General features: G+C 49.6%; 1 protein-coding gene across 1 annotated transcript in view; it reads right to left on the bottom strand.

Annotated features, from left to right (window-relative positions):
• LOC132387721 (CD209 antigen-like protein C) overlaps positions 1–20,208 on the bottom strand; it is a 44,041-nt gene extending 23,833 nt beyond the window's left edge. Inside the window, exons 1-3 of the mRNA XM_059960081.1 lie at positions 20,110–20,208; positions 9,361–9,477; positions 7,552–7,923 (exon numbers count right to left, since the gene is read on the bottom strand). Coding sequence (XP_059816064.1) covers positions 7,552–7,852 — 301 coding nt within the window. The 5' untranslated portion in view covers positions 7,853–7,923; positions 9,361–9,477; positions 20,110–20,208. The remainder of the gene's footprint in view (positions 1–7,551; positions 7,924–9,360; positions 9,478–20,109) is intronic.
• Between the last annotated feature and the right edge of the window lie 1,150 nt (positions 20,209–21,358).

Below are 21,358 nucleotides of genomic sequence, written 5' to 3' on the forward strand. Positions count from 1 at the left end.
GTTTGTAAAACCAGTTACCTCATCTTCAGCACTATCTTCAGCCTTTCCTCACATCCTTCTGCATTGAAACGTATGAGCTCAGGGCAGGCGTTTCACTGACCTCAACCATCTGATTACAAACTCTCTGTGAGCTCTCACCATCATCCGCCTCCACAACCTCTCCGCTAACTCATCTGGCACTCTGGTTCCCATCCCGCTGGAACGGGTAGACATCCGTGAGTGTAAACTGTATAATCCCGGCGAGCATGGTGCTCGGGTTCCAATACTGAGATGACTACCCTGGAGATCCTGCCCTTTAACCCTTATCCCTCTACTCCCTCGTCACTCGCCCTAGCCTTGCCATTGGTAGCCAAATGGAACACCATCTGACTTGCTTTCCATTGGGCCTTGGACCATCTGGACAATTACAATACCCACATCGGGCTGCCGTTTATTGACAAATGCTTAGATTGAGGATGATCTCAAAATGGCGGTGCAGGCTCGAAGGGCCTATTGTCTATTGTCTATGATAGATCTGGCCACCACAGACTCGTAGAACATCCTCAATCATTTCCTAAGTTCTTATCAACAATCTCCACATCCGGGACAGTGCGTCTCCCTCTGCGGCAGAATGTTTGACTTCCTTATCGAGTGTAGCTCGGTGATAACATTTCACATCAACTAACAGCACAACACAGACCCTTCGGCCCACAACGCTGTGCCGTAAATGTCGTTACTTTGGAAATTATCTAGGGTTACCTGAGCCTGAGTCTCCAGAGGGTTCCTGTGCTGTGGAGGACGTCCTGCCTCGTCCCTGTGCCGACGATGCCGCGCCCCAGTGGCTCCAATGACTACAGATCGGTGACATTGACCTCCCACATCGTGAAGACCCTGGGAAGTCTTGTTCCAGACCAGGTCCGGCCTATGGTTAGGCCACACTTACACCCGCTCCAGTTCGCATACCACCCCCGACTAGGAGTTGAGGATGCCATTATCTACCTGCTGAACCGTGTCTACGCCCACCTGGACAAGCCGGCGAGCACTGTGAGGGTCATGATTTTTTACTTCTCCGGTGCGTTCAACACCATCCGCCCTGCTCTGCCGGGTGAGAAGCTGACAGTGATGTAGGGGGATGCTTCCCTGGTGTCATGGACTATTGATTACCTGACTGGCAGACCACAGTACATGCGCTTGCAACACTGTGTGTCAGACAGAGTGGTCAGCAGCACTGGGGCTCCAAAGGGGACTGTCCTGTCTCCCTTTCTCTTCACCATCTACACCTCAGACGTCAACTACTGCACAGAGTATTGCCATCTTCGGAAGTTCTCTGATGACTCTGCCATAGGGTGCATCAGCAAGCGAGATGAGGTTGAGTACAGGGCTACGGTGGGAAACTTTGTCACATGGTGCGAGCAGAATCATCTGCAGCTTAATATGACACCTGAGGGGGGCTAAGGCACCGGTGACCCCTGTTCCCATCCAAGGGGTCAGTGTGGACATGGTGGAGGATTACAAATACCTGGGGATACGAATTGACAATAAACTGGTCTGGTCGAAGAATACTGAAGCTGTCTATAAGAAGGGTCAGAGCCGTCTCTATTTCCTGAGGAGACGGAGGCCCTTTAACATCTGCCGGACGATGCTGAGGATGTTCCACGAGTCTGTGGTGGCCAGATCTATCATAGACAATAGACAATAGACAATAGGCCCTTCGAGCCTGCACCGCCATTTTGAGATCATGGCTGATCATCTACTATCAATACCCGGTTACTGCCTTGTCCCCATATCCCTTGATTCCCCTATCCATAAGATACCTATCTCGCTCCTTCTTGAAAGCATCCAGAGAATTGGCCTCCACTACCTTCCGAGGCAGTGCATTCCAGACCCCCACAACTCTCTGGGAGAAGACGTTTTTCCTTAACTCTATCCTAAATGACCAACCCCTTATTCTCAAACCACGCCCTCTAGTACTGGACTCTCCCAGCATCTGGAACATATTTCCTGCCTCTATCTTGTCCAATCCCTTAATAATCTTATATGTTTCGATCAGATCCCCTCTCAATCTCCTTAATTCCAGCGTGTGCAAGCCCAGTCTCTCTAACCTTTCTGCTGCGTAAGACAGTCCGGACATCCCAGGAATTAACCTTGTGAATCTATGCTGCACATCCTCTACAGCCAGGATGTCCTTCCTTAACCCTGGAGACCAAAACTGTACACAATACTCCAGGTGTGGTCTCGACAGGGCTCTGTACAAATGCAAGAGGATTTCCTTGCTCTTGTACTCAATTCCCTTTGTAATAAAGGCCAACATTCCATTAGCCTTCTTCACTGCCTGCTGTACTTGCTCATTCACCTTCAGTGACCGATGATCTCTTTGAGATCATCTCCTAGATCTCTTTGTATTTCTCCCTTACCTAACTCTACACCATTCAGATAATAATCTGCCTTCCTGTTCTTACTCCCAAAGTGGATAACCTCACACTTATTCACATTAAACGTCATCTGCCAAGTATCTGCCCACTCACCCAGCCAATCCAAGTCACCCTGAATTCTTCTAACATCCTCATCACATGTCACACTGCCCGCCAGCTTAGTATCATCAGAAAACTTGCTGATGTTATTCTCAATGCCTCCATCTAAATCTTTGATGTAAATTGTAAACAGTTGTGGTCCCAATACCGAGCACTGTGGCACCCCACTAGTCACCACCTGCCATTCCGAGAAACACCCATTCACCGCTACCCTTTGCTTTCTACCTGCCAACCAGTTTTCTATCCATTTCAATGCCTCCCCCCCACCCCCCCCCCCCACACCGATGCCCTGAGCTTTGATTTTACACACCAATCTCCTATGTGGGACCTTATCAAATGCCTTCTGAAAATCGAGGAACACTACATCCACTGGATCTCCCCCGTCTAACTTGCTGGTTACATTCTCGAAAAACACCAATAGGTTAGTGAAGCATGATTTACCATTGGTAATTCCATGCTGGCTTGGCCAAATCCTATCACTGCTCTCTAGATATGCCACTATTTCATCCGTAATAATGGACTAGCATTTTCCCCACTACTGAGGATAGGCTGACAGGTCGATAGTTCTCTGTTTACACCATCCCTCCTTTCTTAAAAAGTGGGATAACATAAGCCATTCTCCAATCCTCAGGAACTGATCATGTTTGCTGTTGTGTACTGGGGAAGCAAGCTGATGGTAGCAGACACCAACAGAATCAACGAACTCATTCCAAAGGTCAGAGAGATAACACTACCCGGGATCACACGAACAGTAAATCTCCCCCCACACCCTACCATCCCACACTCCCGGTGTCAGAGACAGAGTGAATCTCCCTCCACACCGTCCCATCACACACTCCCGGGGTCAGACACAGAGTGAATCTCCCTCCTCACCGTCCCAACACACACTCCCGGGGTCAGACACAGAGTGAATCTCCCTCCACACCGTCCCGTCACACACTCCCGGGGTCAGACACAGAGTGAACCTCCCTCCACACCGCCCCATCACAGACTCCCGGGTTCAGACACAGAGTGAATCTCGCTCCACACCGTCCCATCACACACTCCCGGGGTCAGACAGAGGGTGAATCTCCCTCCACACCGTCCCATCACACACTCCCGGGGTCAGGCACAGACTGAATCTTCATCCACACCGTCCCATCACACACTCCGGGGATCGTTGTGAACCTCTCTCCATACCGTCCCATCATTGACTTCTGGGATCAGACCAGAGCGAACCTCACTCCACACAGTCAGAACACTCATTCTAATGGTAGGACAGCGATGCCCGCTTCCTCCGAGCTATCACAGTGATGTCAACGGCAGAGAGAGACTCTTCATGCATCAGCTCTTCGTACAGTCGGTGTTAGACACAGAGTGATGTTATAAAGTAACCGTCCGGACGATTCACGCACTGCCGGAATCAGACGCTAGGTGGCGATGTTTCCTCACTGTCCCTTCACGCATTCCAGGGTCCGACACAGAACGAAACTCCCTTGAATTTTCCACCTTCCGGTAATTCCCTCACATCCTTTCCCCCATCCAGGTTTCACTTTGCCTATTCCTCCAGATGGCTATCACCTCCCTCATGGTTCCGCCTGATTCTGCTGCCCACAGAGCTTTCCCCATACATTCCATCTTCTCCTTTCCTGCCTATCTCCTCTCAGCTTCCCCTCTCCAACCCCTTGATCTTTTCCCTTACTGATTTTCACCTGGGACCAATCAGTCGTCTCCTTCCCAGCGTCCAACCACGTTCTCTATAGGCTCCCTTAGGTTCCACCCCCACTTCACGCCCCTCACCCCCCCCCCCATCGGTCCTGACGAAGGGTCCCGGCCTTAAAACGTTGTCTCCTCGTTTGCACGAAGGCTTCCCGACCTGCTGAGTTCCTCAAGAGCTTTCTGCGTGTTCATGTGACCCCAGCATCTGCTGAGTATTTTGTGTTGAATCTCGCTCCGCACCGTCCCATCACACACTCCCGGGGTCAGACACAGAGTGAATCTCCCTCCGCAACGTCCTATCACACACTCCCAGGGTCAGGCACAGAGTGAATCTCACTCCACTCCGTCCAATCACACATTCCTGGGGTCAGACACAGAGTGAATCTCCCTCCACACCGTCTCATCACATATTCCCGGGGTCAGACACAGAGTGAAACTGCCTCCACACCGTCCCATCACCCACTCCCGGGGTCAGGCACAGAATGAAACTCCCTCCACACCGTCCCATCACACACTGGCGGGGTCAGACACAGAGAGAATCTCCCTCCACACCGTCCCATCACACACTCCCGGGGTCAGACATAGAGAGAATCTCCCTCCACACCGTCCCATCACACACTCCCGGGGTCAGACACATGGTGAATCTCCTCTGCACCGTCCCATCACACACTCCCGGGATCAGACACAGAGTGAATCTCCCTCCACACCGTCCCATCACACATTCCCGGGGTCAGACACAGAGTTCATCTCCCTCCACACCGTCCCATCCCAGTCTCCCGGGGTAAGACACAGAGTGAATCTCCTTGCACACCGTCCCATCACAGTCTCCCGGGGTCAGACACAGAGGGAAACTCCCTCCATACTGTTCCATCACACTCTCCCGGTGTCAGACACAGAGTGAATCTCCCTCCACACCGTCCCATTACACACTCCCGTGTCAGGCGGAGAGTAAATATCCCTCCACACCGTCCCATCACACTCTCCCGTGGTCAGACACAGAGAGAATCTCCCTCCACACCGTCCCATTACACACTCCCGGGTCAGGCGGAGAGTAAATATCCCTCCACACCGTCCCATCTCACTCTCCCGTGGTCAGACACAGAGAGAATCTCCCTCCACACCGTCCCATCCCACTCTCCCGGGGTAAGACACAGAGTGAATCTCCCTGCACACCGTCCCATCACAGTCTCCCGGGGTCAGACACAGAGGGAAACTCCCTCCATACTGTTCCATCACACTCTCCCGGTGTCAGACACAGAGTGAATCTCCCTCCACACCGTCCCATTACACACTCCCGGGTCAGGCGGAGAGTAAATATCCCTCCACACCGTCCCATCACACTCTCCCGTGGTCAGACACAGAGAGAATCTCCCTCCACACCGTCCCATCACACACTCCCGGGGTCAGACACATGGTGAATCTCCTCTGCACCGTCCCATCACACACTCCCGGGATCAGACACAGAGTGAATCTCCCTCCACACCGTCCCATTACACACTCCCGGGTCAGGCGGAGAGTAAATATCCCTCCACACCGTCCCATCACACACTCCCGGGGTCAGACACAGAGAGAATCTCCCTCCACACCGTCCCATCACACACTCCCGGGGTCAGACACATGGTGAATCTCCTCTGCACCGTCCCATCACACACTCCCGGGATCAGACACAGAGTGAATCTCCCTCCACACCGTCCCATCACACATTCCCGGGGTCAGACACAGAGTGAATCTCCCTCCACACCGTCCCATCCCAGTCTCCCGGGGTAAGACACAGAGTGAATCTCCCTGCACACCGTCCCATCACAGTCTGCCGGGGTCAGACACAGAGTGAATCTCCCTCCACACCGTCCCATCACAGTCTCCAGGGGTCAGACACAGAGTGAATCTCCCTCCACACCGTCCCATCACAGTCTCCCGGGGTCAGACCCAGAGTGAATCTCCCTCCACACTGTCCCATCACACACTCCGGGGATCGTTGTGAACCTCTCTCCATACCGTCCCATCATGGACTTCTGGGATCAGACCAGAGCGAACCTCACTCCACACAGTCAGAACACTCATTCTCATGGTCAGAGAGCGATGCCCGCTTCCTCCGAGCTATCACGGAGATGTCAACCGCAGAGAGAAACTCTTTATGCATCAGCTCTACACACAGTCGGTGTTGGACACACAGTGATGTTATAAAGTACCCGTCCGGGCAGATCACGCACTGCCGGAAGCAGACGCTAGGTGGCGCTGTTTCCTCACCTTCCCTTCACACATTCCAGGGTCCGACACAGAACGAAACTCCCTTGAATTTTCCAGCTTCCGGTAATTCCCTCACATCCCTTCCCCAATCCAGGTTTCACTCTGCCTCCTCCTCCAGATGGCTATCACCTCCCACATGGTTCTAGCTGGTTCTTCCGGCCATAGTGCTTTCCCCTTACATTCCTTCTTCTCCTTTCCTGCCTATCTACTCTCATCTTACCCTCTCCAACCCCTTGATCTTTTCCCTTACTGATTTTCACCTGGGACCAATCTGTCTTCTCCTTCCCAGCTTCCAACCACGTTCTCTATAGGGTCCCTTAGGTTCCACCCCCACATCACGCCCCCCACCCCCCCCTCCCCATCAGTCCTGACGAAGGGTCCCGGCCTTAAAACGTTGTCTCTTCGTTTGCACGAAGGCTTCCCGACCTGCTGAGTTCCTCAAGAGTTTTGTGCGTGTTCATTTGACCCCAGCATCTGCAGAGTATTTTGTGTTGAAACTCCCTCCATACCATCCTATCACACACTCCAGAGGTCAGACACAGAGTGCATCTCCCTCCGCACCGTCCCATCACACACTCCCGGGGTCAGACACAGAGTGCATCTCCCTCCGCACCGTCCCATCACACACTCCCGGGGTCAGACACAGAGTGAATCTCCCTCCACACCGTCCCATCACACACTCCCGGGTCAGACACAGAGTGAGTCTCCCTCCACACCGTCCCATCACATACTCCCGGGGTCAGACACAGAGTGAGTCTCCCTCCACACCGTCCCATCACACACTCCCGGGGTCAGACGCAGAGTGAATCTCCCTCCACACCGTCCCATCACACACTCCCGGGGTCAGACACAGAGTGAATCTCCCTCCACACCGTCCAATCACACAGTCCCGGGTCAGACACAGAGTGAAATTGCATCTACACATTCCATCGCACACTCCCGGCGTCAGACACTGAGTTAATCTCCCTCCACTCCGTCCTATCACATACTTCCGGGTTAAGGGATGTAGTGTAACTCTTCACCTCCTCCCTCCCCGTCTCTCACCCCTCCCACCCGCAGTTATGTGGAGCAGTTGAAACGGGGGATGTCGTCTCACCTCTTTTGCTGGTAAGGTATTGGCAAATCTGAGCTTTGTTTTCGTTGATGATTCTGTACGTCATTTCGTGCTGATTCAGCTGATGACGGAGATCGCTCTGCGTTCGTTTCTGCTCCGAGAGCTCCGAGCTGAGGGTAGTAATGTTGTTTTCGAGCATAGTGAGGTTGTTGTTGAGGGCGGAAAGATTATTCAGACAGATTCTCTGAGAGAGAACCAGGTGGGAATACTCTGATGTCCGGGTTTCAAGGGTTGTGTTCAACTCATGGACTTGCTGTTGATATTGGCGTTGGGTCCTGTTCATCTCCTGATGTTGTTCCCAAAGTCTCCGGTAGTTTCGCTCGGAGGTGATCAGAGACTGACGAGTCTGCGATACTGAGAGCGATAGTAAAGTGTGTGTCGGTGTGAGGTGTGAGGTGAGTCGGTGTCAGATAAGGGGAGTGTCTGTGTCACAGTGAGAACTCTGTCTGTGACGAGGTCTGAGGAGTATCGATGCCGCGGTGTGGGGAGTGTCGGTGTCACAGTGAGAACTCTGTCTGTGACGAGGTCTGAGGAGTATCGATGCCGCGGTGTGGGGAGTGTCTGTGTCACAGTGAGAACTCTGTCTGTGACGAGGTCTGAGGAGTGTCGATGCCGCGGTGTGGGGAGTGTCTGTGTCACAGTGAGAACTCTGTCTGTGACGAGGTCTGAGGAGTATCGATGCCGCGGTGTGGGGAGTGTCTGTGTCACAGTGAGAACTCTGTCTGTGACGAGGTCTGAGGAGTATCGATGCCGCGGTGTGGGGAGTGTCTGTGTCACAGTGAGAACTCTGTCTGTGACGAGGTCTGAGGAGTGTCGATGCCGCGGTGTGGGGAGTGTCTGTGTCACAGTGAGAACTCTGTCTGTGACGAGGTCTGAGGAGTGTCGATGCCGCGGTGTGGGGAGTGTCGGTGTCGCGCTGAGGTGCGTGTCTGTGTAAAAGGGAGGGTTGTGTGAGTGTTACAGTGAGGGGCCTGTCTGTGTCACAGAGAAGGGAGAGTCGGAGTCACTGTTCGCAGTCTCGGTGTCACGTTCAGGGGAGTATCGGCGTCACAGTGTGGAGAGTGTGCTGGTCACTGTGCTGGGAGTGTCGGTGTCACAGTCATGGGTGTGTTGGTGTCACGGAGAGGGGTTTGTCCGTGTCGGACAGAGGGATGTGTTAGTGTTACAGTGAAGAGTGTGTCGGTGTCACAGTGAACAGAGTGTCAGTGTTATGGTGTAGGGTGTGTAAGTGTCACGGAGAGGGTAGTGTCGCTGTCACAGTGCAGGGACTGTCCATGACACGGTGAGGGGCGTGACGATGTCCCGGTGTGGGGCCTGTCTGTGTCACGGTGAGGACTGTGTAAGTGTCACGGTTAAGGGAGTGTTGGTGTAATGGTGTGGGCTGGACGGTTTCACGGTGTTGGGAGTGTCGGTGGCGCAGTGTGGGGAATCTTGGCGTCACGGAAAGGGGAGTGTCGATGACACGGAGAAGGGTGTGTATTTCTCACGGTGAAGGCTGTGTCAGCGTCACGGTGAGAGGTGTGTCGGTGTCACGGTGAATGTACTGTCGTGCACGGTGTGACGGTACTGTCATAATAATGGTGAGGGTCTTCTCTATGCTGAGACGCCTGTCGCTGTCACTGTGACGGTCGTGTCACTGTCACGGTGAGGAGCGTGTCCCTGTCACTGTGAGGGGCGTTTCCACGCCACGGTGAATGGCGTGTCGGTGTCAGGGTGAGCTTTTTTGCGCTAACATTTCATTCCACTCTGTTAGTTTACGGTCTGACTCCAGCCGGTGCCCGTTCCACTCACCATGGATCGAGAGCCCGACCACTATCGCGACGAGGGCGGACGCAACTAGGCAGAGTAGGCAGATCCGACGGTCCGGTCTATTTCCGATGTTCTGTTCCGGCTCCTGTTTCTGCGCACCTGTCGAGAGACCATTCAGTGTGTGCGTGAAATCAGCCGTGTCCCCACTGGGACTCCCTCCCTCCCACCCTCCGCTCCAGGGAAGCGACCCAGTTGTCCGACCTCTCGCTGTAACACAAGCCATCGAATCCCGGCTGAGTCCTGTTAAACCTCTCCGGAGGCTCCCCAACGCCCTGACATCCTTCCGATAATGGGGTGACCAGAACTGTATACAATACGCCTGATTCAGCCTGACTAGTGATTTTTATAAAGTTGCAACATAACTCCCTGACATTTGTACTCAATGCCCCGACCAATGAATACAAGAATGCCATAGGACTTCTTAACCATCCCATCAAAATGTGCAGCCACTTTCAGGGAGCATTGAACATGGAGCCCAATATCCTCCGCCCATTTGAAGTAAGGACATGTTCGGCACAGCATTGTGCTCCAACGTGCCTCTGTTGTGTTATAGGTTTTCTGTGTCCCTATGTTTCAACACTGTGTGACTAGAACTGTATAGAATGAGCCTGATTCGAACTAACTACTGATTTTTATGAAGTTGCAACAGAACTCCCTGACATTTGTACTCAATGCCCCGACTAATCAAGGGAAGAACATAGAACAACACAACACAGTACAGGCCCTTCGGCGCATAATGTTGGGCAGACCCTCAAACCCTGCCTCCCATGTAACCCCCCCCCCCCCACCTTAATTTCCTCCGTATGCCTGTCTAGTAGTCTCTTAAACTTCTCTAGTGTATCTGCCTCCACCACTGATTCAGGCAGTGCATTCATCTTCCTCTAATATCCGTCTTAATCTTTCCTCCCTTTACCTTAAAGTCATGTCCTCTTGTACTGATCAGTGGTGCCCTGGGAAAGAGGCGCTGACAGTCCACTCTATCTATTCCTGTTAATATCTTGTGCAACTCTGTCATGTCTTCTCTCATCCTCCTTCCCGCCAAAGAATAAAGCCCTAGCTCCCTTAATCTCTGATGATAATCCATACTCTCCAAACAAGGCAGCATCCTGGTAAATCTCCTCTGTCCCCTTTCCAGTGCGTCCACATCCTTCCTCTACTGAGGCGACCAGAACTGGACACAGTACGCCAGGTGTGGCCAAAGCAGTGTTTTATACAGCTGCATCATTAACTCGTGACTCTTAAAGTTTATCCCTCGATTTATGAAAGCTAACACAGATGAGCTTTCTTAACAGCCCTATCTACCTGTGAGGCTAATTTCGTTCGGGGGGTATGAACATGGACCCCACGATCCTCTGCCCATCTATACCAAGGACATGTCCGGCACATCTTTATCACCCGAAGGGCTTCTGTTGTGCTGTAGGTTTTCTATGTTTCTATCTTTCAACACTGTTAAGGGTCTTGGCTCTGATAGAGTGACATTTCTTTCATTTGACCTATCAAGGGGCAACATTTTAGTTTTGACCGGGTTAAATTCCATCTGCCCCGTCTCCAAACCATATCTGTAACTGATCTACATCCCACTGAATTCTTGGCCAGTCTTCTCCGCTCTCCACAGCACCACCTCTCGCCGTATCGTCAGCAAACCATCTAACGCACCCATCTACAATTTCATCCAGATCATTTTATATACATTTAAGAGCAAAGAGGTAATGTTGCAGTTATAAGGGACCCTGGTCAGACCCCACTTGGAGTATTGTGCTTAGTTCTGGTCGCCTCACTACAAGAAGGACGTGGAAACCATAGAAAGGGTACAGAGGAGATTTACAAGGATGTTGCCTGGATTGAGTTTAGGAGCCGAGAGGTAATGTTACAGCTCTATAGGACCCTGGTCAGACCCCACTTGGAGTACTGTGCTCAGTTCTGGTCGCCTCACTACAGGAAGGATCTGGAAACCATAGAAAGGGTGCAGAGGAGATTTACAAAGATGTTGCCCGGATTGGGGAGGATGGTTTATGAGAATAGGTTAAGTAAACTCGGCGTTTTCACCTTGGTGCAACGGAAGATGAGAGGTGACCTGATAGAGGTGTATAAGATGATGAGAGAATTGATCGTGTGGATATTCCGAGGCTTTTCATCCAGGGCTGAAATGGCTAGCACGAGAAGGCGCGGTTTTAAGTAGCTTGGATTTTTTTTACGGAGAGAGTGGTGAGTGCGCAGAATGGGCTGCGGGCGCCGGTGGTGGAGGCGGTACCGATTGGGGCTATCTTTGGATTCCTAGATTGGTATATGGAGCTTAGAAAAATAGAGGGCTATATACATACCTCCTAGAGAGTTCTTCACTGCTTTCTGGACCGAAGGAGCGGTGAGAGAGGGAGGGAGAGGGGTAAGTAGAGAGTTAGGTAGAGAGGTTGGAAGATAGAGGAGGGAGGGGGATGCTGGATGGCGCGAGACCCAGGGAGAGATGTCGGGCTAATATGATCGGTAAGGACTGATCAGGCACGGGGAGTAGATGGAATCAACCTAGACTTTAACAAGGTCTCAGATGGTACACTACTCCGGGGTGCCGGGAGACAGAGGGCACAGGATTGAGCTGAGAGAGGATGACGAGGAGGAGAGAGAGAGCTGAGGTAGAGAGAGGGGGTATTAGTGAGAAAGGAAGTAGACTGGGACGAGAGAGGGGGAAGGACAAAAGGAGGGGTGATAATAGAGGAGAAGAACGTGGCGGAGGGGGAAGAGTGGGGGGATGGAAGGTCATAGACGGGGAAAGTTTTTTTAAGGGAGTGTTTGGGGAGAATCAGGAACCGAGTAGAGGAGGAGATTGGTGGAGGAGGAGGATGTATGTAGGGGAGGGGCAGAGAGTGTGGGTTGGGTAATGTGAAAGAGGAAGAGAGCGAAGGAGGAGAACGAGGATGTTGTCTAGTCTCGAGGGACTGATTTGTGCAGAGAGGTCGAGCAGGTTGGGACGTTAATTCTTGGAACACAGTGGTGACCTCACAGAGACGTATAAAACCACGAGCGCTGAATGGGGAGGGTTTAAACTGGATTTGCAGGGGGGTGGGAACTGAAGGGCCAGAACAGCTCATGGAGCGGGGGTGGAAATAAATTGTGTTAAATGTTCATGCAAAGTCAGAAATAGAAGTGTTGTGTGTGGGTGTTACAATCTTCTGAGGTGTGTCTATTTCAATGTGAGGAGTATTGTCCGGAAGGCGGACAAGCTGAGAGCGTGGATTGACACGTAGAATTATCACATTATAGCCATTAGTGAAACTTGGCTACAGGAGGGGCAGGACGGCAGCTTAATGTTCCGGGTTTCCGATGTTTCAGACGTTATACAGAGAGCGGGATGAAGGGTGGGAGTGGGGTTGGTGACATTGCCAGTCAGGGAAAATGTTACAGCAGTGCTCCGGCAGGACAGATTAGAGCGCCTGGCTACTGAGGCCATATGGGTGGAGCTGAGAAACAGGTAAGACATGATGACACATTAATAGGGTTGTATTATAGACCACACAATCGTCAGTGAGAATTGGAGGAGCATATCTGCAGAGAGACATCAGACAACTGCAGGAAACATAAAGTTGTGATAGCAGGGTATTTTAATTTTCCACATATCGATTGGGATTCCTACACTGTTAAAGGTCCAGATGGATTAGAGTTTGTAAAATACCTTCAGCAAAGTCTTCTATATCAATACGTGGAGATCCCAACAAGAGAGGATGCAATTTTAGATCTTCTATTGGGAAACAAGTTAGGACAGGTGACAGAAGTCTGTGAGGGGAAACAGCTAAGGATAGTGATCATACCGCCTTTCGTTTCAACTTGATCATGGATAAAGATAGTTCTGGTCCTCGGGTTGAAGTTCTAAACTGGAAAAAGGCCAAATTTAATGAAATGGTTTAAAAAATGTGCATTGGGAAAGGTTGTTCTCTGGCAAGGATGTGATTGGTAAGTGGGAGGCCTTCAAAGGCGACATCTTGAGAGTGCAGAGTTTGTATGTTGCTGTCAGGATTAAAGGCAAGGTGAATAAGAATAAGGAACCTTGGTTCACGAGGGATATTGGAAATCTGATAAGGAAGAATAAGAGGAAGATGTATGAGAGATATATAGTAAACAAGGAGCAAATGAGATTCTTGAGGAGCATAAAAAGTGCAAGAACATGCTTAAGAAAGAAATCAGAAGGGCTAAAGGAAGATATGATGTTGCTTTGGCTGTCAAGGTGAAGAATAATCCTAAGAGCTTCTACAGGTATAGTAAAAGCAAAAGGACAGTGAGGGATAAAATTGATCCTCTTGAAAAGCAGAGTGGTCGGCTACGTATGGAACCAAATGAAATAGAGAAGAACTTAAATGTGTATTTTTTGTATCTGTATTTACTAAAGAAACTGACAAGCTATCTTTGGAAATTGGGGAAACAAGTTGTGAGGTCATGGAACCTAATGTGATTGAAAAGGAGGAGGTGATTGCTGTCTTGAGGCAAATCAGAGTAGATAAATCCCCAGGCCCTGACAGGGAATTCCCTCGGTACCTGAAGGAGACTCGTTTTGCAATTGCAGGGGCCTAGGCAGAAATATTTAAAATGTACATCTTCACAACCACTGAGGTCAGGCTAACTGGTCTATAATTTCCTTTCTGCAGCCTTCTCCCTTTCTAAAGAGGGCAGTGACATTTTCAATTTTCCAGTCCTCTGGCACCATGCCAGAACCCAATGAATGGATTAAAGAGATGACTTGCAGTGGATTAAACAGCTTAACAATGTAGAAATTAAGAAGGAGGATGTGCTGGAGTTTTTGGAAAGCATCAAGTTGGACAAGTCACCGGGTCAGGACGGGATCTACCCCAGGCTACTGTGGGAAGCGAGGTAGGAGATTGCTGAACCTCTGGCAATGACCTTTACATCATCACTGAGGACGGGAGGGCTTCCAGAGGATTGGAGTGTTGTGAATGTTGTTCCCTTATTCAAGAAATGGAGGAGGGATAGCCCAGGAAATTATAGGCCAGTGAGTCTTACTTTAGTGGTTGCTTAGTTGATGGAGAAGATCCTGAGAGGCAGGATTTATGAACAATCGGAGAAGTTTTACATGAATAGGAATAGGTATCATGGCTTTATCAAGGGCAGGTCGTGCCTCACCAGCCTGATATAACGTTTTGAGGACGTGACTAAGCACATTGATAGAGGTAGAGCCGGAGATGTAAGCATATGAATTTGATATGATACCCCATGCAAGGCTTATCGAGAAATTAAGAAGTCATGGGATCCAAGGGGATATTGCTTTGTGGATCAATTACTGCTTGTCCACAAAAGGCAAAGTATGCTTGTAGATGGGTCATATTTTGCATGGACGCCTGTGACGAGCGTTGTGCCTCAGGGATCTGTTCTGGGCCACCTTCCCTTTGTGATTTTTATAAATGATCTGGATGAAGAAGTGGAGGGATGGGAATAATAAATTTGTTGGTGAAACTAGGGTTGGAGGTGTTGTGGATAGTGTGGAGGGCTGTCAAAAGTTACAGCGGGACATTGATAGGATGCAAAACCGGGCTGAGAGGTGTCCTATGGAGTTCCACCCTGATAACTGTGAGGTGGTTCATTTTGGTAGGTCAAATATGATGGCAGAATATAGTATTAATGGTCAGAGTCTTGTCAGTGTGGAGGGTCAGAGGGATCTTGGGGTCTGAGTCCATAGGACACTCAAAGCAACTACGTAGGTTGACTCGGTGGTTAAAAGGGAATATGCCGCATTGTCCATCATCATCGTGTAATTGAATTTAGCAGTTAAGAGGTAATGTTGCCGTTAGGTAGAACACTGGTCAGACCACACATGGAGTACTGTGCTCAGTTCTTGTTGCCTCACTAAATGAAGGATTTGGAAGCCATAGAGAGGATACAAATGAGATTTTCTAGGATGTTTCCTGGTTTGAGGAGCATGCCTTCTGAGAATAGGTTGAGTGAATTCGGCGTTTTCTCATTGGAGCGACGGAGGATGAGATGTGTCAGAGCTGAAAAGGTTGCCACAAGAGGACACAAGTTTAAGGTGCTGTGGAGTAGATACAGAGGAGATGTCAGGGGTACGTTTTTTACGTAGACAGTGGTGAGTGCGAGGGTTGGACTGCCGGCAACGGTGCTAGAGGCGGATGCGATAGGAACATTTAATTAACTTTAGATAGGCACCGTTGAGAAATAGAGGACTATCGGTAGGCCTAGTAATTTCTAAGGGAGAGACATGTTCGGCACAACTTTGTGAGCCGAAACACCTGTATCGTGCTGTAGGTTTTCAATGTTTTCACTATATGAAGGACCTTGAAACCGTAGAAGATTTACATGGATGGGGCGATGGAGGATGAGAGATGAATTGATAGTGGTGCACAAAATAAGGAGAGGCATTGATCGTATCGATCATGTAGGCTTTTATTCAAGGCTTAAATGTTTAGCAGGAGAGCGAATAGTTTGAATGAGCTTGGAAGTAGGTGGACAAGAGATGTCAGGGGTAAGTTTTTTACACAGAGAGTGGTCAGTGCGTAGAATGGGTTACAGGCGGCGGTGGTGAAGGCGGAAATGATACGGTCTTAATAGGACTCCAGGACAGCTACATCCAGCTGAGAAGATCAGAGGTCTGTGGGTAAAGCCTTGGTAGTTCTGAGGTGGGTCGAAGGGCCTGTATTGAGCTGTATGTTTTCTATGTTTTTATGTGTCTAAAGCAGCCCTCTACAATTTAATCCAGATCATTTATATACAGCACGGACAGGCGAGGTCCCAGTTACATCCAGAGATACAAATCCTTTCATAGTTGTATAGCAGCGTAAAACAATCACAGAATGCAGAATAAAGCGTCACAGTTACAGAGAAAGGGCAGTGCAGGAAGACGACACGGTACGAGGGGCAACTACGAGGTCGATCGTGAGGTCAGGAGTCCATCTGATCGCTCTATGGGGCCGTTCGGTAATCTAATATCTCAATCCCACCCCCACCCCCCACGATATTCTGATATCTCAACACCACCACACACCCACCCCAATGGGAGGGAGTCCGGGTTAGGCGGGGGTCTATGATTAATCTGGCTGCTGCACCGAAACAGCAGGAAGTGCAGACAGTGTCCACGGAGGGAACATGTCAGTTTTCCATCTTTGGAGAGAAGCACCAAGACGGCTGATGAGACAATGTAGTTGACATGATGTGCAGGGCCTTCAATAAGGCATTTGTTGGGTTGCTCTGCATAATGGGGTGAGGTCTCGGGCGATTGGATTGACCGATTTGATTGCGGATGGCTCGCTTGTCCTGATCGGATGATAAACTGTACACTGACATTATCAAGTACAGTCACAAGATCCCAGATGGCAGATCATTCTGGAAGATGGAAGAGAGGAAGGGAAGGAGAGACGGGGAAAGAATTGACTGATGGAAGATGGAGGAGGGAGACAGGTACTGGATGGCGTGAGACCCAGGGAGAGCTGTCGGGCTACTTTGATCTGGAAGGACGGATCAGACACGGGAAGTAGATGTAATCTACCTAGACTTTAACAAGGTCTCAGATGGTACCCTACTCCGGGGTGCCGCGAGCAAGAGGGCGCAGGATTAGGTGAAAATGGATGACGAGGAGAAGAGAGAGCTGAGGGAGGGAGGGAGGGGGTGTTAGTGAGAAAGGAAGTAGACTGGGACGAGAGAGGGGGAATGAGAAAAGGAGGAGAGAGAATACTGGAGGAGAGTGGAGCGGAAGGGGAAGAGTGGGGAGATAGAATGGCATAGACGGGGAAAGTTTTTTTTTAAGAGAGTGGTTCGTGAGTATCGGGAATCGAGTAGAGGAGGAGATTGGTGGAGGAGGAGGATAAGGGTGTACGGGAGGGGCAGAGAGTGTGGGGTGGGTAATGTGAAAGTGGAAGAGAGCGAAGGAGGAGAAAGAGAATGTTGTCTAGTCTCGAGGGACTGATTTGCACAGAGAGGTTGGGAAACGTTGTTCTCTGGCAAGGATGTGATTGGTAAATGGGAGGCCTTTAAAGGAGACATTTGGAGAGTGCAGAGTTTGTATGTTGCTGTCAGGATTAAAGGCAAGGTGAATAAGAATAAGGAACCTTGGTTCACGAGACATATTGGAAATCTGATAAAGAAGAAAAGAAAGATGTATGACAGATATGAGAGTCATGAGGAACATAAAAAGTGCAAGAAAATGTTTAAGAAAGAAATCAGGAGGGCTAAAAGAAGATATGATGTTGCTTTGGCAGGCAAGGTGAAGAATAATCCTAAGAGCTTCTACAGGTATAGTAAAAGAAAAAGGACAGTGAGGGATAAAAATGATCCTCTTGAAAATCTGAGTGGTCGGCTACGTATGGGACCAAAAGAAATGGAGGAGAACTTAAATGTCTTTTTGTATCTGTATTTGCTAATGAAACTGACAAGGTATCTATGGAAATTGAGGAAACAAGTAGTGAGGTCATGGAACCTAAAGGGATTGAAGAGGAGGAGGTAATTGCTGTCTTGAGGAAAGTCAAAGTGGATAAATCCCCGGGCCCTGACAGGTTTTACCCTCGGTCCCTGAAGGAGACTGGTGTTGAAATTGCAGGGGCCCTGGCAGGAATAATTAAAATGTCGGTATCCACGGGTCAGGTGCCGGAGGATTGGAGGAGAGCTGTTCCGTTTTTCCGTTGTTTTAAAAAAAAAGGCTCTAAAAATAATCTAGGAAATTATAGGCCTGTACGTTTACCATCAGGAGTAGGTAAGTTATTGGAAGGAGTACTAAGGAATAGAATCTACAAGAGTTTGGATAGACAGGGATTCATTAGGAAGTGTCAACATGGTTAGTGCGTGGCAGGGCATGTTTAACCAATCTAATACGGTTTTTCGTGGAGGTTACTAGGAAACTGGATGAGGGAAGGTGCTGGATGTTGTCTATATGGGATTCAGTAAGGCCTCTGACAAGGTCCCGCATGGGAGGATGGTTCGGAAGATTTAGTCGCTAGGTATACATGGAGCAGTAGTAAATTGAATTAGATATTGGCTCAATGGGCGAAGCCAGAGAGTGGTAGTGGAGGATTGCTTCTCTGAGTGGAGGCCTGTGACTAGTGGTGTGTCACAAGGATCAGTGCTGGGTCCATTGTTACTTAACATCTATATCAAAGATCTGGATGATAATGTGTTGGATTGGATCAGAAAATTTGCTGATTATACAAAGTTTGGTGGTGTTGAGAACAGTGAGGAAGATTTTCAAAGCTTGCAGAGGGAATTGGACCAGATGGAAAAATAGATTAAAAAATGGCAGATGGAGTTTAATGCAGACAAGTGTGAGGGATTGCACTTTGGGTGGACAAACCAAGGTAATTGATACAAGGTAAATGATACGGCACTGCAGAGTGCAGTAGAAGAGAGGGATCTGGGAATAATGATACAATAATTCCCTAAAAGTGGCGTCACTGGTAGATAGGTTAGGAAAGAGAGCGTTTGGAAGGGTCCGTGTTGTGGCCGCTTCTTTCTACGCTGTATGTCAACGATTTGGATTATGGAATACATGGCTTTGTGGCTATTATTTCTGATGATACAAAGATCGGCGGGGTTCCGGTAGTCCTGAGGAAACATAGAGTCTGCAGAGAGACTTGGCTAGATTGGGGGATGGGCAACGAAGAGGCAAATGAAATACAATGTTGGAAAGAGTACGTTCATGCACTTTAATTGATGAAATAAAAGGGGAGACTATTGTTTAAATGGGTAGATAATTCAAAGTTCTGAGATGCAACGGGACTTGGGAGTCCTCGTGCAGGATACCACTAAGGTTAATCTCCAGATTGAGTCGGTGGTAAAGAAGGGGAATGCAATGTTGGAATTCATTTCTATTGTAATTCAGTTCTAGGAGCAGGGAAATGTTGTTGAGGCTCGATAAGGCACTGGTACACCTCATTTGAAATACTATGTGCAGTTTTGGGCTCCTTATTGAAGGAGTGCTGTGGTGACGTTGGAGAGGGTTCAGAGAATATTCACTGGCATGAATCCGGGAATGAGAGGGTTAACATTTGAGGAACGTTTGACAGCTCTTGTACTGTACTCCTTGGAGTTTAGAAGAATGAGGGGCACCTCATAGAAACAATTCGAACGTTAAAGACATGGACAGAGTGGATGTGGCAAAGTTGTTCCCGTGGTACGAGAGGACATGACTTAGAGATTGAAGGGAACCATTCAGAACAGAGATTCGAAGATTTTTTTTTTGCCGGAGAGCGGCAGTGGAGTTCAGGTCATGGGGTGTATTTAATGCAGAGATTGACAGGTATCTGAGTAGCCAGAGCATCAAAGGTTATGCTGAGAAGGCGGGGGAGTGGGAAGAAATGGGAGAATAGATCAGCTCATGATAAAATGGCGGAGCAAACACTATGGGCCGACTAGCTCTCTTCTGCTCCTTTGTCGTATGGTCTTATTATATTATGATGGGTATACAGAGGGTGAATGCAAGCAGGCTTTTTCCACTGCGGCTAGGGGAGAAAAAAACAGACGACATGGGTTAAGGGTGAAGGGGGAAAAGTATAAAGGAACATGCGGCGGGGCCTTTTCACACAGAGAGCGGTGGGAGTGTGCAATGAGCTGCCAGATGAAGTGATGAATGCAGGATCACTTTTAATATTTAGAAAAACTTGGACGGTTACATGGAATGACGGGTATGGAAGGATATGGTCCAGGTGCAGAAGACAGATGCATTAGAAAGAAGGACTCTTGCGACTATAACATGTGAACCTCCAGACTGATGTCATCGCTATGGACTCTGACCTGTTTGTGCAGTGCTTGGCAGTCCGCCGGGTCCCGAGGAAATGGGAGGATCTTCGTCCTCAACGATGCGCGTTTCCTCTTTCCGAAATTTCAGCTGTGAGTAAGTGAGGTCACACCGTCTGGGAGAGAGAGGGAGAGAGAGAGAACGGTTAAGAAAAAGGCTGAGAGCGGTAAAGATTGGGTGAGGGAGTCGAGGAGAGAGAGAAGAGCGAGGGGTGAAGAAAGAGACAGAGGGGCATAAGAGAGTCGGAGAGAAGGGGTGAGACAGCGAGCGAGAGACATTGAGGGTGGTGGAGAACAGTCAGAGACGTGGAGACAGAGAGAAGGCGATTACGATCGACAAAGATGGGAGACGATGCGGGCATTGGGCAGGAAAATGCGACAGAAAGAACGGGGAGAGAAATTGGAGAGTGTGAGAGAAAGTGGAGAGTGTGAGAGAAAGGGAGTAGAGGGGGAGAGCGGAGTGAGAGATGTGAGAGATGAATGGAGGAGAATGAGAAGGGAGACGGTGGAAGTTGTAACGAGAACAAGTGAGTTTCAACGAGAGGGGAACGAGCGAGGGAGGCAGAGTGTCGGGAGCGGGAGAGAGGGGTGGATAGAGAGGAGGGGACGGTGTGAGGGCAGATGAGCGGGAAACAGCGACAGAGAGAGGTGGGAAGAACAGGCAGAGCTGAAGGAGTTAAAAGAGTGAGCAAAGAGCGAGCGAAAGCGTGCAAGGGGAAGTCCGAGAGTTGTAGAGACGGTGACTGTGATAGAGGAGAGACGGGGGCAATGAGAGAGGGCGAAGAGAAGAGGACAGTGGGAGACAGCAAGGGAAAAAGAGTGAGAAAGAAACAGGGGAGGAAGGCAGAGAGGAGATAGGGTAAGAGAAGGGGAAAGAGGGAACAGACAGTGGTGTTAGAATAGGGAGAGAGGGGTTAAATTTTTATACGGCATTCCCTCTTCACCGTCTCTCCCACTGTGTTCCTTCCTCACCACAACGGCACGACACTAGCTCATTTCCACCACCCCGCTAGACAGAGATCGCTCCATATTGCCCCTTCCTCCACTCGCCCGATACCATGCCATCTTTCCACAGCACTCCCTCCATACTCCATCGGATGGCGCTATCTCTAATCCGCCCATCCATGGCGCAACATCCGGCACTGACACATCAAAGAGAGAACCCCCTTCTTCGCATCTCTCACGCGTTCCCTCCATGTTATTCTCAAACAAGGAATCATTAGATTAAACTGTACGTTTGCCATGA

This window comes from Hypanus sabinus, unplaced genomic scaffold (genome assembly GCF_030144855.1).
Source record: "Hypanus sabinus isolate sHypSab1 unplaced genomic scaffold, sHypSab1.hap1 scaffold_213, whole genome shotgun sequence".
Classification (NCBI taxonomy): Eukaryota; Metazoa; Chordata; class Chondrichthyes; order Myliobatiformes; family Dasyatidae; genus Hypanus; species Hypanus sabinus.